This window comes from Seriola lalandi, unplaced genomic scaffold, assembly GCF_002814215.2.
Source record: "Seriola lalandi dorsalis isolate HSWRI2012SDOR001 ecotype SW California unplaced genomic scaffold, Sedor1 jcf7180002054835, whole genome shotgun sequence".
In the NCBI taxonomy this organism is placed as follows: Eukaryota; Metazoa; Chordata; class Actinopteri; order Carangiformes; family Carangidae; genus Seriola; species Seriola lalandi.
Window position 1 is genome coordinate 186130 of NW_019525388.1, and position 14957 is coordinate 201086.

The 14957-nt window shown below is 41.0% G+C and overlaps 1 protein-coding gene across 4 annotated transcripts in view; it reads right to left on the reverse strand.

The window, feature by feature from the left end:
* Positions 1-68: 68 nt before the first annotated feature.
* The window catches only part of coro2ba (coronin, actin binding protein, 2Ba), a 44921-nt gene continuing 30032 nt past the window's right edge, over positions 69-14957 (reverse strand). For all 4 annotated transcript variants that reach the window (XM_023426692.2, XM_087179400.1, XM_023426694.2 and 1 more), the window contains 10 exons: positions 9283-9399; positions 8247-8396; positions 7530-7694; positions 6032-6148; positions 5822-5926; positions 5063-5159; positions 4840-4952; positions 4365-4455; positions 2856-2995; positions 69-2216 (listed from right to left, as the gene is read on the reverse strand). In XM_023426692.2, the coding sequence (XP_023282460.1) occupies positions 2082-2216; positions 2856-2995; positions 4365-4455; positions 4840-4952; positions 5063-5159; positions 5822-5926; positions 6032-6148; positions 7530-7694; positions 8247-8396; positions 9283-9399 (1230 nt within the window). In that variant the 3' untranslated portion in view covers positions 69-2081. The remainder of the gene's footprint in view (positions 2217-2855; positions 2996-4364; positions 4456-4839; positions 4953-5062; positions 5160-5821; positions 5927-6031; positions 6149-7529; positions 7695-8246; positions 8397-9282; positions 9400-14957) is intronic.

Consider the following 14957-nt stretch of genomic DNA (forward strand, 5'->3'; position numbering starts at 1 on the left):
ATACATTTGGAAACTGAGATGTGACACTGTACGCTCCACATTATATGTACACAAAGACCAAACAGAACAAACATAAGCTGGGGTTTACTTGTTTCCCAAAAAAGTTCATCTGGTTCAGTGCCAAAACAAATTTGGAGGTATTGCCATGGTAACACTAGTCAGTCAAATCCAAAATGCCATCCAATAATTACACAAAGTGAATTTCAGTCATTTTTCAAAAGCCTTCTCCACCTTGTTACCCTACCTTCCCAAAAATAATCAGTCAAGTGGTTGATTTTAGTCGTCGGTGCAACTACATGAGACGACACAACTCCAGCTGCGACTTCACCTGTGGCCCATCAGTAGATCCTTTATCCCGTTCTCTACTTTCATTGTAGCCGTTTTATGCAGCCGTTCAAGTCTACATTTAAAGGGTAGTTTTTCTTCTGATTGTTTTAACTGAAGCTATAAAGCTCCGGACCCTTCATGCACCTGCTGTGATGTGATCAGGGAAGACTTGTGACCTTCAGTCTTTAACTTACTTTTGACTCACTCTGGGAACAAATTCCAGTCTTGTCACGCACGCAGTGGATTCAACCTTTTTCCTTTTTCTCAGTCCATGAAGAACAGAATCATTAATAAACACCAGGCTGAATGTGATTGGGCTCGGATTAAAAAGACACACGGCATGTTTAGAAGAATCTTTTTGGTACCTGCTTGAACCTGGCTGGCATAATGGAGCCAATCAAATGTTAATCCGGTGCCCACTTCTCTTCAATTTCAGACTAGAGGGAAAAATAAAGCCGTTTGATGGTACAAGTGGAGAAGGAGAGGCAAATGACCTTGAGTCTCGAGCAAAATTACACATCTACGGTAAACACGTCTCAGTAATAGTAATATACTTGGATTAAATGAAAAGGGATGGTTATTATTACAGTTTTCTGTAATGTTAGGAATAGGCAAGAGTATATTTCCATACCTTATCTCAAGTTATGTTGTTGGAGTCAAACTAATACCACCGAAGGTACAGCTTCACACAAATCTTGCACCATTTCAACCGGAAACATTCAGCAAAATCTATCAAGCATCACAATCATTACTTTGCGCAGCCACATCATCCAAAAAAAAAAAAAAAAAATGGGATTAACAAATATACATGTTATTAGCTAAAAAGGTAAAACGTGACAAATAAATAGAAGCAAATATACATTATCGCCCACCCTCAAAATTAGCCCTAAAAAACCAATAACAGCCTGCGAAGCTTCCCTTGAGACTACATTGGAGTAGTTACGCAAGTCCACCACCTCTGGATCCATGTGTCCCCCAGCTGCTTTCCCACTATTTAAAAAAAAAAAAAAATACTTGTAAGTGAATGAACTATCCATCCCTTGGGAAGAGATTTGGTTAGCTATGTGACAGTGTGGTGAAGTCAATTTACAGCCAACATTTGTAGGTGAGAAAAGATGTGGCGGGAAAAGCAGCTCTATGGAAAAACATGATCCACGTGTCCGAACGCTCTTCTGGTGCAAAACTACTCGTCAGCCAGACGACTCTGAGATGATGTTGCAGCTCGCTGCGAGCCGTGTCTGCAGCAGGGTGTAAGGTCTTGGGGAAGGAAAACAGGAGCCAGTGACAGTCTTTGTATCCTCCAGTTTTGCCCCGACAAAAAAGGCATAGTGATAACAAACACCTTGGTGGTCTGGCCGAAAATATGCAATAATTGATCGTAACACTTTAGAATACGCTAGAGCAAGAGGGTTAATTTATAAAAACAGATAATACCAAAATTGACTGGATCTCAAATTTCCCCTATTGTTGATTTCATGTTAAGGTGGCGATCCATGAACACTGCCTTGCCTCTATTACTTATCACATTTTTCATTATTACAATTTCCCAGTAACTGCACCAGCTAAGACATAATCCAACAGTTATCATTACTATTGTGTGCACTATGCGGGGCAGCAGAAATCAAGTTATGATATAAAAAATAAAATAAAAAAGCGCAGTGGGAGGGCTCAGAAGCTTGTTGGAGGTCAGAACTGGGTGGAGGGGGTGGGAGGGGGCAAAGGAAGCAGCTTTGCCAGTCCAGGAGGCTGAGAGGTCAGACGTTGTTGGGGCTAACGTTCTTCAGGTTGTTGAGCTCCAGCTCCAGTTGGCGTATTCGCACATCCTTGGTGGTCAGCTCCTCCTTCAGCCGCCGGAGCTCATCCTGCTGCCGGAAGAACATCCGCAGTAGCTTCGTATGAAAAAGAAAAAAAAAAAGAAAAACAAAACACTCACACATGGGAGATCCTGCATGTGACAAATACACTTTCACACAAGCAAGGAGCTGAGAGTAAAGAGGAAATTTGCATAATGTAAAGTGGTGCAAGGTGCATTTAGTGGCTTTATTGGATTATATCACACCGTTATATTACATAACATTATATATACTGTGTATTTAACGGTATATTTGTTATCTAAAGCTACAGAACAGCTGCTGAATGTGTCTTGGGGTGAGATTAAACTTGCTGTTAGTCTGACAAATCAATGTTGATTCGAGGCCCACTAACACGTCTTTTTCCAGACCTACTTTTTTCTTTCTTATGCTCAGTCAGTCTGATAATTTATCAAACTCTCCACACGATCAAATGACTCCATGAATCCAATCAGCCAGTCTGGCTCTCTGTCTCTTCATCTTGCTATTCATTTATTGAATTTGCAACCCAACTCCCACAACACACGAACAAATGCCAGCACGATATTTAGTATATCGGTACTATAACTTCATCGTTCAATTTGCTACTGGTGTTTATTTACCACATTATTATTTTTTAATATTCCGACTCCTTAAGAGCTTGTGAAACAGTTTCATTCACATTAGCTGTCCACATACCTCATTCTCTGTCCTGGGTGGTACGTTCTCAAGCAGGTCGATCCCATTCACCACCACACTCTTCTTTTCCTTCACTGGGGCCTTGAACACTAACTGGTTTGGCCGGTGGTAACCGTCCTTCAGGGACATCAAGACTGGGTCTGTTTGCACAAAGGAGCAGAAACACTCCTAAGCATATGAAACCCAACACAATGCACAAAGAGGCTTAAGTCCTTCACAGATCTCCACAGGGAATCTATTATTCCTCCGTGTTGGACTTGGTGTGTCCAACAAACTCCTATAATCTTTTTTTTTGTCATCTACACACTGCTCTGCATACTCAAGTCTGCAGTTTCTCATTAAATGCTATCACAGATTTATAAAGTTTGGTAAACATTATCTGATCTCTGAGTTTGGTGGTTATTTTAAGAGAAAGGGATAAAAAAAAGAAAGAATATCCCCTAGTTTTAATTTGCCTAGGAGTCATAGCCAACAGTCTGTATGACAACTGTGAATCTGAGAAACATCGTAATTGGATTGGATGAATGGAAATTACAGTTGGAGGCATCAAAAGGAAGCAGGTACTTTTCTCCGTTTATTGTGGGATTGTTCTTTTGTTTCTCCCTTTTGGAAACAAGCAGTCAGAAATACTGGAGAGTGTTTTCACAAACCGCTGCCAGAATCTTCCCATCTGTGTTTATAGGGAGACATGTCTCTCCCACCACCAGGTAGATCCAAATGAAAATTTGCATTTGCACTGGCAAGCTTTGTTCTTGTTGGTGTTTCAAGGATTCGTCTCAGCCATTGGAAGAGTGAAAAATTAACAATGGACATAGCCTCATTTGAATCTTTAATCTCAAGGACTAATATTATCAAGCCACAAACATAACAGAATAAATATTCATGCTTTTTTTATAATGAGAATGTGCTGCCCAATTTATGTTGTGTTCATGCGGTGTCGTCTTTTTTGTCTTTGTTTCTCACGTTGGCTTGTTGCATTATGTTTGTTCTCTATTGGAAAACGGTAGCAGGCTGGCCGTGAAGAATGAAGGTGATGAGGTGCAACAAAACAGATTACCTCTTGCTCTCACTGTTCAACTGGCTGATGTTGTGAATTTAAAGACCCCATGAGATGCGCATCAGAGCCCAGTTCAAGTCGTGTGATGTTGATTATAAGAAAATGTCTGTGGGAGTTTGCACCATGTTGGTGACAATACAAAAGCCATATGTTCAGTGACAGTGCGCGAAGAGTTGGCAGTGAAGAGCAAAACAAAGTAAAGACACAGTGATTGGAGGTGACCTTTCATTACTCTGCTTTACTTTTACCGTATCTCTGTTTTTCCATATCTGTCATGCCAAAGAAACGAGTTCCAGCGCGTCGCATCAGTCTCACAAGTTATTCACATCAGCAAATGCGATTATATTCTGGTATTCCATTAAAATCTTTGCATAACGTGGTTTTATATTTGGCAAAAAGTGGTAGAACGTTTTAAACCACCAAAGGAGCATTAGCCAATCCGGTGTGTTTACCTCTATCAATGCCGCTCAGCCATTCAGTGGCGGACAGCGCAGGTTCTGTTCCCGCCGTCATGGGGTAGATGTCCTCCTGGTATGTGTCCGACTGTGAACCAGGAAACACCACATACGTTCTTGTTTTATAAATTACATGTGGCATAGTTGATTATGTAAACATCTACAAGGGGAAAAAGGTTATATCATGGTGTCTTAAAGAGATTTATTTGCCTTAAAGTATAAAATGGAAGCTCTCAGCACGGGATTCTTGCCACTCTCTCGTTTCTGTTTTTGTTACCAACAACCAAGATGTTTGTTCTCAAGTCAAACCAGTGACTGAAAAAGGATCTCAACATTATTAACTTTTACTTTACCTTTTAAATTCAGACAAAAAGACCCCCAACTTTTTAACTCATTGTGTGCTGGATAAATATAATGTATACCAGAACCGATTAATAATGGGAGTTGACTCAGTGATTTAGTTCCCACTCACCCTCCTTGGCACGATCATCGAAACGGGCTCAATCAAACCCTTCAGGGTGACTAGCTTGTAGAAGCGGTACACCTCGCAGGCTGACACGTCCAGCCCGTGCTTTGGCATCACACCTGCGGATGAGAACAGAAGCGCGTGAAGACACAACGTGAAGTCCATAGTTAGGATCTCTCTGCTCTCATTGGGGGAGATCATATATACCGCTGATCAACAGATAACTTACCTAGGCCTTTCTGTGGGGCCGGGGACCGAAACTCCATGAGGTATTGGAGGTACGGCTTTTCCGTGGTAATCTCAAAGTAACGGATGTTGCCGTCCCCCTGCCAAGACACCAGAATGTGGTAATTACAACCCAAAGTAGAAGCTCTTGAGAGATGTTTTTCTTACATTACAGACAACAATTCAAAAGGCATGTAAACCTTACAAAGCTTGTCCCATTAGTTTTTAATTTAGACCTCCCAATGTAGTAATATAAGGGGAAGGTATGACTTTACATCTTAAAGCAGACACGATACCTGATGTGAAACACTTGATGTCCTAATTTTTCATTATAAATTGAATGACATCCTGCAAATTGTTCTCACTTACAGAGAACATTATTATTGATAAATGTCCCTGTACTTGATCAGGTGTCTGTCATTGGAAATAAAACACAAAAAACAGAATAGTCGTCTGACCAACTGTGGCCAGGCGAAAAATGGTACAGCATTTTTTGCAGCTTTAGTTTAGTTGATCTGATTATTTATTACCATTAATTATGTATGCTTCATGCTCTTTAACTCAAAAACATCTCATGATGTGTACAGAGACACTAATAGTAGATGAAGGTCAAAGGACTAAGTGAAGACCCACGATTTCTGCCATTCCAACTTTAGAGTATGTAAAACTATGATGTGAGAAATATTACTTTTCACATGCAGTGCAATAAATCGGAGGAATATTAAGAGTCAAAAATATAAGTGAATGTCGAGGCGGTTCTAACCTTGCCTGCCAGGTACAACATGTGTGTGTCAGCATCGTAGAAGGGAAACAACAGTCCTGAGAGGCCGTCTATGTCCTCCTCCACAATTGGCATGGCCAAATCCTCCTGGGAAGAGCAACACACACACACACACACTGGGAATTAAACACACACACTAGCTCCGCCCACTCTGGCATTAAAGGCGCTAGCCATATGGAGGTGTTGCCTGACCTGATCCCAGAGAGCGATCTGCCGGGTGTTCCAGCGAGAAACCCCCGTGGTGAGCAGCCGCTTCATGTTGCCCAGGAACACCACTCGGTTTACACGGTGGTTCTTACAACTGGCTTGCTGATAGGGCAACACACAAAAGATAGAGAGAAGCTTTAACGCTACATACACAGAGCACGGATCCCTCATAGATCAGTGGCATCATGTACGATATGATTGCTTGTAGTTTTATAGTTGGTCCACGTCTTAGTGTTGTATACAAGCATAAATATAATCATATACTTCCTGCACAGTCAACAACACGACTCTGTTGGAAACTTTGAACGTAAATCTGTATTTCAGGAACAGAACATTTTCATGATTTGTCCCATTTTCTTTTCCTGTACCTGCTGCCTCGTCTTGATCACCTCCACTTAGTGCAGCAGGGGAGCAGCACATGGGTCTAATCAAAAACCATTTCAGGGTGATCAGGCAGCAAGATCACCAAGGTCAAACATTTAGAGGTTGAGTGGTGTGGAGCAGGATTTTTTTTCTTTAGCAGAAGTGATTATCTTAAAGGGCCTGTTTGTTTTCTCTGCCGCTGAGCGTGGTTTCTTGTCGGAAGCGGACGGTGGTGATTGTGGCTTGACAAAAGCTTCAGCCATCATTGTCTTTATAGTACGTAATAAGTCGTAATATGTCCTCTGAGCAGCGGTATGTGTTGAGGTTAGATTTGAGGCTATCGGATAGAGACATGGTGAGCTGGGGCTAGCTGGTTAGCGTGCTTCAGTAGAAGAAAAGACGTGATGGAGATAAGAGTTAACATTGCTGTTGGTTTCCACTTCTGGAGACGGGTGTTGGTACGTGAAGGAAGGAAATTTGATGCTGAACTCACAGCGTTTCTTCTAGAACCGGTAGTAAACAGCTGTTAATGCTAATATTAGCAATGTAGCAATAGCAATACTTAAATAGCTCCTTTAAAAGTTAACGAGTAAACTCCTAAATATCGGCACTAGAAACTGAATTAGTGGGAAAATTTAATGGAGCTTAAATCTCTGTATCTCATTACACCATATGTGACCGCTGAATATCTAATTTTCCAAACAATGGGCATGAACCTGCTGCTATTACAGCCTCCACTCTTCTGGGGATGCAGAAATTTGTTCCCATTCGGTCACAAGAGCATTAGAGAGGTCGAACACTGAAGATTCAGTTCATCCCAAAGGTGTTGGAGGTCAGGGCTGCACAGTTCTTCCTCACCAAACGTTAATGAACGCTGCTTTGTGCACTGGGGAACTATTTGCAAACTATTGTCAGAAAATATCACAAGCTGTAGCATTAGAGGGGGAGATCAAGATTTTCTTTAATTGAAATTCCCCTTCCTTATCAATGAAAAACATCGTTTTAAATCCCTGTGGTGAATGAAAAGGTTCAGTAGAAACATGAGTCATGTCATTCAGTGAAAAAGATATTTTAAAGTCTTACAGTTGTTCACACAATGCCCATGCACACTCCCTCTAACCTGAAGGACTCTCCCGGAGCGCGGCTCAATGACTCGCAGCTTCTTGTCTTTGCAGCTGGTGGCCAACAGGCTGCCGTCTGTGTTGAAGGACATGCTGAGGATGACGTCGGTGTGACAGTCGATCATCTTCACAGGTTCACCGATCTCCAGGTTCCAGATCAGGATCTGACACAGTCGGGAAAGATTGTTTGGGTGGAGCTGTTAGATGGCTGCGGTGCTTGGATCAATGGTGTGATCATGCTGTGAGGCTGTGAATGAAATTTGACTTTGGCCTTTGTGTGCCACCGCGGACACATCAATCTCTGATGATATCCAAGGTGAAATAAGAAACATGTCTCATGGTTGCAAAAGAGCCGAGCAGTGGAAATCAGGCCTGTTGAGGGGCTGAAACAAATAATTATTTTCATGATCAATTACTTTGTCTATTAGTGGTTTGGTAAATGTATTAATCTATAAATATTTGCTTGTTAAATGATGTAAACAATTCATCATCTAACCAAATTGTTATCTTAGATTTATCTGCAGATCAACTAATTTAGTCCAACACAATAGTATATCACAAAAAATACTTTCAACACTCCAAAGTAATTCCTGGAAAAAGCTAAATAAGACACTCTGCGAACATTTCCTTCATCCTACGTTTAATAAAAGTGAAACCCCCGATTGCCAGTCTATGTACTGTGTCGAGTCAAGCTCGTTGTGTTACTGATGTGGTACCTTGTAGTCATAGCCGGCGCTGAAGAGGATGCCGCTGCTGGTGGGATGCCACTCGATGAGACCCACCCGTCTGCTGTGACCGTACAGCTCCAGCACCGCCTCCGTCATGTTGCGCCTCAGACCACCGTCTGGGATCTCCCATACTCGCACCTGCCACGTTCACAAACACCCACCACATATAAAATGAGTACGCAGCCCACCATCGTGCAGCAGGCACACAAAACACTGATTTTAAAAAGGCATTTTTTAATTCTTATAGCACAGGTTAATAGGTGAATTATATTATTCTGTCAGGGGCCACCATGTGTTTTTTTTATAAGTCATTACTATGAACTGCAAAACACAATTAGTAGCAGCTAGAGATCCTCCTGATCAAAAATACCACATGCTATCAATGTAGCCCATTGCATTAGGATTAGAGTGGATTACAGCTATGGCCAGAGGCTCCGTGTTGGACCAGAGGAGATTATCCTTCAACAAGTGAAAGTACTATACAGGACACAGTGCTACAGTGGCTCAGTACTGTAATGTAACAGGTGCATGCACTGGAAAGAGAAAAAAAAAGGCCTGCAGGGGTCTTAGCATTGCTCATGATACATGTGAGATTAAGTGTGTTAGTGATTGAGATTTGATGTTGTGTCTAATCTCACTTTATATAGTCAGTTACTCAACAGCGAGCAGATTCATGTGTTGCTCAAAGGCATTTCACATCTGTCATTTGCCATTTTCAGGCCACTGGCGCACAACAACAACAACATCGACCAGAGCGGCTGCCAGCCAACATCCAATCACAAGCTCGTGTCCGGTGCAAACTCTGTGGATCAGCGACCCTCTGGCCATAATGAGCCGATGACCTCTTTGCCTTCTGGGCCAGTGGCTGTCAACCCCAGCATCTAACAAACTCATGTTTCACAGATACAGTATGTGTTTCACATCTTCACGAGTCATCACGCCATACCTTACCCTCTGCAATCTGTCGGGATAAGAAAAAAAAAACAGCTTAGGAAGAAGAAGAAGAAGAATGTAGGTCACTTGCCGATGTGTCTTCAGAGCAGGAGGCAACGATGTTTTCAAAGAAGGGATTCCACTTGATATCCAGCACATTGCCTTGGTGGCCACACACTTTTGGGTAATGAGAGTCTAGACGGCCAGCCTGAAACGGAGAGACAATATAATACAATATTTTACACTTCTGTTTTGGGATACCACACACATAGATGAAAGAAACTAAAATATCTCACGTCTATATACCGAGTTCACTTTTTGAAAACGATTCACGCTTCAGCACAGCAGAAGTCAGCACAGACTAAACTGCGCATCACTTCTCATTGCTTTGACACTAAATGCTTTCAAGGCTGAATCATTTTCGTTACTGGATGGATTTACAGCCCATCCCAGAGTGGTGCCACTTTCCCTTCCACCCGACTCTCCACTCCTCATCCCCACAGAGGAATTCTTTTCCTCATGGAGGTGGAAACTTAATGACCACCAGCCACGTGCTCAGATGTGCTTCTTACACACAATGGATGCTGCATATCTGCAGAAGATTGCCAGGGATGTATCAGGCAGAAGAAAGATTATTTTCCAGGGGTTGAACATTGAAGAGGCAACATGAGGTGTGATGCTGATGAGCCAAATGCAGAACACACAGTTTGCAAGCACGTATAGATAAGTAGAGTTTTGTGCTGCATTATTGGAAATACTTTCATTTCATTTTGTACACTCAGAATTACTGTCTGACATTTACTGTCAACGGGCTCAATCCATGGATTATATCAAATAAATAAATAGAATTAAACAGAAGCTCCTTCAAAGACAAGAGAAGTAAATATTGTAATGCTACCAGTCGTTCATGTTTTTTAGGTCAGTGTGTTCTGACTGACAGAAAGTTTTCTTGTTGAAAGAAGAATGTTGTCAGTGATGATCTTGAAATATGGATGAAGTGTTTCCGTTGTCTTGGTGCACTTTGGACGTGACGTTAGCTGTTGTGCTGAGTCGGCAGAGAGAACTGTGTGAAAAGTTTTTTCAAAAGAAGAAAAATGTGTTTCCCTCTGTTCTATCGATCTGTTGTTCTGTGTGCTGCACCATCAATCAGACATTATCAATTAATGCTGCTGGGACTAGAATTGAGTAAAATAGAATAGATGTGTGCGTCAAAAAATGATAGGAATTTATTAAATGTATAAGACTGCATCTGTGTTAAAACAGCATGTGTCACAAAAGACTGTAAATTACATAAAACAATAGTAGAAAAGAACCAAAACCTAATAAGATAGATATTATTGGATACAAGTAATGAATTATCTGTGTTCCTCTATTCAGATCACCGCTGATGGTGAAACAAAACTATTCTTAGATGTTAGTGACGTGAACATGAAAATCTAATATAACACAATCCAAGTGAAATCTCATCAGAGAGACGACTGAACAAGAACAAAACAGAGCTGGTTATTGCACAGGGACGTGTGAGGCGCGTTGCTGTTGGTGCAATAACCCACAGAGTCCACAGAGGGGCGCTGGCTCATAACAGAAACCTTTTACTGTCTGTCATGATGTCATGAATGTTTGATGTCACTTCAATCCACTGACCTCTTTTTTTTTTTATTTCCCCAGAGATTTGTTGAGGAGTGTTCAGCCATGCATCAGTGAAATCCTGCGTGTGTGTGTGTGTGTGTGCGCGTGTGTGCACGTGTCCTCACTGACCTATGAAGATTCACTTCAGATGCATTATCAAGCCTGAACAAAACTTCCTTTCAATAATAAATTGTTTACTATTTTCAGTAAAGTCCTGTATCAGCAGAATCTCTGCACCTTCACCCTCAAGCAGAGAAAATTCATGACTTTTCAAACTCAGTATGTGACATTTCATAACAGCAGGTGGCAAAATGGTGAAATACAATCATACAGCCTCAATAAGGCTCGTGGTTAAATGAATTCTGTGAATGTATGTGACTGGTAGATCAACTTATTAGCCAGCATTTATCCATATTGATCAATCTTAGCTTGGCACTATCGACACGTTAGATAACTAGCACTAAGACGACATAAAGTGGGTTTCAAAATCTGAGCCACAATTCAGATTAATATAACCTCAGCAACATAATAGATACTAAAGATCTTTATAATTCTACAATTGTGGCTAAGCAAGAAGGCGAAAGCTCACACACTGCCGAACATACTGAATGCTTTGCTAATAAGATAAAGAACAGATGCCAAAACCAATAGAAGCCAATATCTGCCAAAACTTGACAACAGTGAAGTGAGACATCAATTCAGTCAATATGAGAGAAGACAAAACAAGGACACGGCGGGACGAAGCGACACAGAATGATCCATTAACGGAACAAACTAAAGACACATTACAAGACTTCATCAGTGATGGAGACCAGCAGAGTAACAACATGAGATATGAAGGAGTTTCCTGAAGGGGAAGTGGGTGAAAGTTTTCACTGAAGCTGTCACTCTGTTATACCTTCCATGTAACTTTGGACTATCTCGCTATAAAGTCACATGGAAACTCAAATTTGCTCACATGTGTGTGGATGTAAACTTTCAGGAAAGAATGAAAAACTCCCTCCTCACTGCAAAATGTAAAAAAAAAAAAGAAGACAAGTCATGCTAACACAAGTTGTGATGACGAGCTTCTATAAATGTTACAATGACTGGGAGGTTTTAACACGACCTGAAAACAGTAATAACACCGGATCTGAGGGACTCTTTATTTAGGTGGAACTAATTACCTGCAAAGAAATGATGTCTGATGGGAACCCTGGGGTCCCGAGGAGCCCATGAGGTATTATGAGGAAATCAGAAATCATAAAAGGAACATGAAGTTAATAAAACTAAAGGCTCTTTCCAGCTTGGATCTCACATACTTTAGTGTTTCCACCTCTACACCTCTCCCACAGAATAACAAAAAAATTAAGAAAATTATTATAAAACAGCTGCTGTCAGCTCACGTTTATCCGGATGAACTGGCAGGAAACGACACAGACCAACTTTAGGCCTCGTTGTCTTTCTGCAGCTCATTTCCTGAGACTGCTAAACCCTGCCGGTGACGCACAGATGTGCTGGTGGTGTCCCAACGGCCCCAGCTCACCAGAGACAGCGCACTGTGATTGCTACCAACTCTTATTGATCTGAAATACTCAATAAATCTTTACTAATGTGGCTTACCCCTGCTGCTCTGTGATTCCTGTATCACTACAACCTATTCCAAACAGCAGACATTCAGGAGATTAATGTTTTGAAAATATAATGCGGCTCCTCGGCCTGTAATGTGGAATCATGTTTGAATTAGAGAGCAGGAGGAACTGAACGAGTAATCTTGTTTTAGCAGTATGAGTCTGTAATTTTATTTCTTCTTTTTCTATTTCAACTATAAATCTTAGCAGAAGATTTACTGCAGAATATTCTTTGGCATATTCTCCCTTATGGCCGGCCGCTCCTCATTGAACTAAAGAACAACATGCTGAGTCATCCTTAGTAAGTGAAGTGAATCAAGTTTTCTGCTGCTGCGGTTTATCTCATGTTAATGGTCTAATGCCTGATCCTGGTTTTCTTCTTTCTTTTTTTAATGCACGTCAGCTCTGCCTGCAGTGTTTGGACAGTCAGGTGATCTGGTCACTGTCACTGGATCACTGGCGCATTTGTTTTCACTGTACAGTAGGACCTTGTGTATAGTGACGTCCCGCTAGATTGATAGTTCAGCTTAATGGTCATAATACTGTAGCAAAGTAATGCCCCTGTTTGTGAATATGAGCATTGTCTGTTTGTTGGAAATACTGTTTCTTTTCATAAATGCCAACAACGTGTGCACTGTAAATACTGTGGGTGGTTTTAGAATAGGAAGCTATACATACTGTATAGCATACAACATATTAGAGTTATAATATCTAAGGTATATTTAAGGTAAGAGATATTAGCGTGCAGAACAATAGGGCTGCAACTAACAGTTATTTTTATCATTGATTAATTGTTTGTTCAGTAAAATAGAAGAAAATAGAAAAAAAAACGCCCATCACAACATCACAGAAGACATGGTGACATGTACGAATGACTAGTTTCTTCAAAACCTGAAGATCTTTTGTTCACTTTTGTTGACAAATAACCGCAGTAAATCCTGAAACCTTAAAAGCTGGATTTGATCAGATTAGATACTTTATGTTTGAAAAGTGACTTAAAAAAGATTTTACATGATCAAAATACTTGTTTTCCTGTTGATCAACTAATTGATTACTGAACTAATTGTTTCAACTCTATTCTATAATAATCTAGAAACTGATTCACACACCTCAGTGTGCTGCACACGCTCCACACTGTATGATCCATAGTAATAGTAATAATTCTACAGTACAGTACAGTACAGTACAGTAGAGTAGTAGTAGTAGTAGTAGTAGTAGTAGTAGTAGTGATTCCAAAAGCACCACACCCTCTGCACTCTCTTTCTTTGTCTGAGGCGATGAAGAGGTGTTTGTGACCTTATGTGTCATCTCCTTGGCGGGGCTCTGTGACAGGTGGTGCCAGCGGTAGTCCTTCCACTCGCTAGTGGCATCGTCTGGGACTAGCCATATGGCCGTCTCGCCGGCTGTCATCGTAATAAGTCTGCTGCGCTCACACCTCGCCATTAGACCTACCCACCACAGATTCCGTTTTTTTTTTGTCTAATGGAACCAGGAGGAGCTCAATTTAAATGTTCACTAGTCTAATAGTGACTTCAGTAAAGAGGCTTTTTGATTTCATTTATTGCTGATATTTTCAACCTTGTTTGAAACCTCAGTCTCTCCTGTCTTTGTAATTTTTCTACCTGTTCTCAGTGATCTGATACGCAGACTGCTTCTGCTGATGGCGTCTACTAAACAGGGCAGACAGCTATTGATTTTGTCTAAAGTGTGACTGGTGACATCACTCTGCGTAACATACCTCCTTCTAATTAAGATTTAACTCCATTCATTGATTCAGCAGTTTGGTTTTAGTTTTTGGATAAACTACTTTTCATTCCCACGGCTGAAGCTTTAACGTCACACACTTTGCATTTAGCAGAATGTGCTCTGTATGCAGAACCTTAAGAAATACACTTTAAATTCACGCCATCTTTTAAAGATTAAGCCTTTTCAGCATAAGCAGTAACACAGCTCCTTATGTGGTACCGTAAAGAATGCAACGTTTGGAGCATCATGTAAGGCCCCTTCAACAAAATGAAATAAAATGCATAAGAGATATGTCTTTACTGTTCATCCTTATGTTGACCGTCACTTAAGTTTGCTGATTTGTTGTTTTGATCAGAGGATCCTGCACGAAACAGCAGCCGCCGTCTCACAGAGGCCGTCATCTGTGCTGCTGCTGACTATGATAAATGCCATTTCTGAACTCGTCAACTCAGCAGAAACCCCGGGAAATGCTAGAGTGCAATACTTTGACTCGCAGGAAATCAATCCAGTTATGGGCTTTGGACGAGTCATGGAAAGAGACATTACACAGCATGAAAGAGTTTCACTTTTTATTAGTTAGCATGCTGTGGATGATTATGTGCAAAAGGTATTTTTTTACCCTCTAAAATTACCACCTTAATTACCTTTTACTATCAGCAGCGTGAGAAATAAAACTACTACTATTATCTTTTCCTTTTTTTGGTATTCACTGAACTAACTGGAAAAAAAGAACAACTCATTTCCTCAGTCCTGTCATTGACACAAACAGTATCCCCTATTT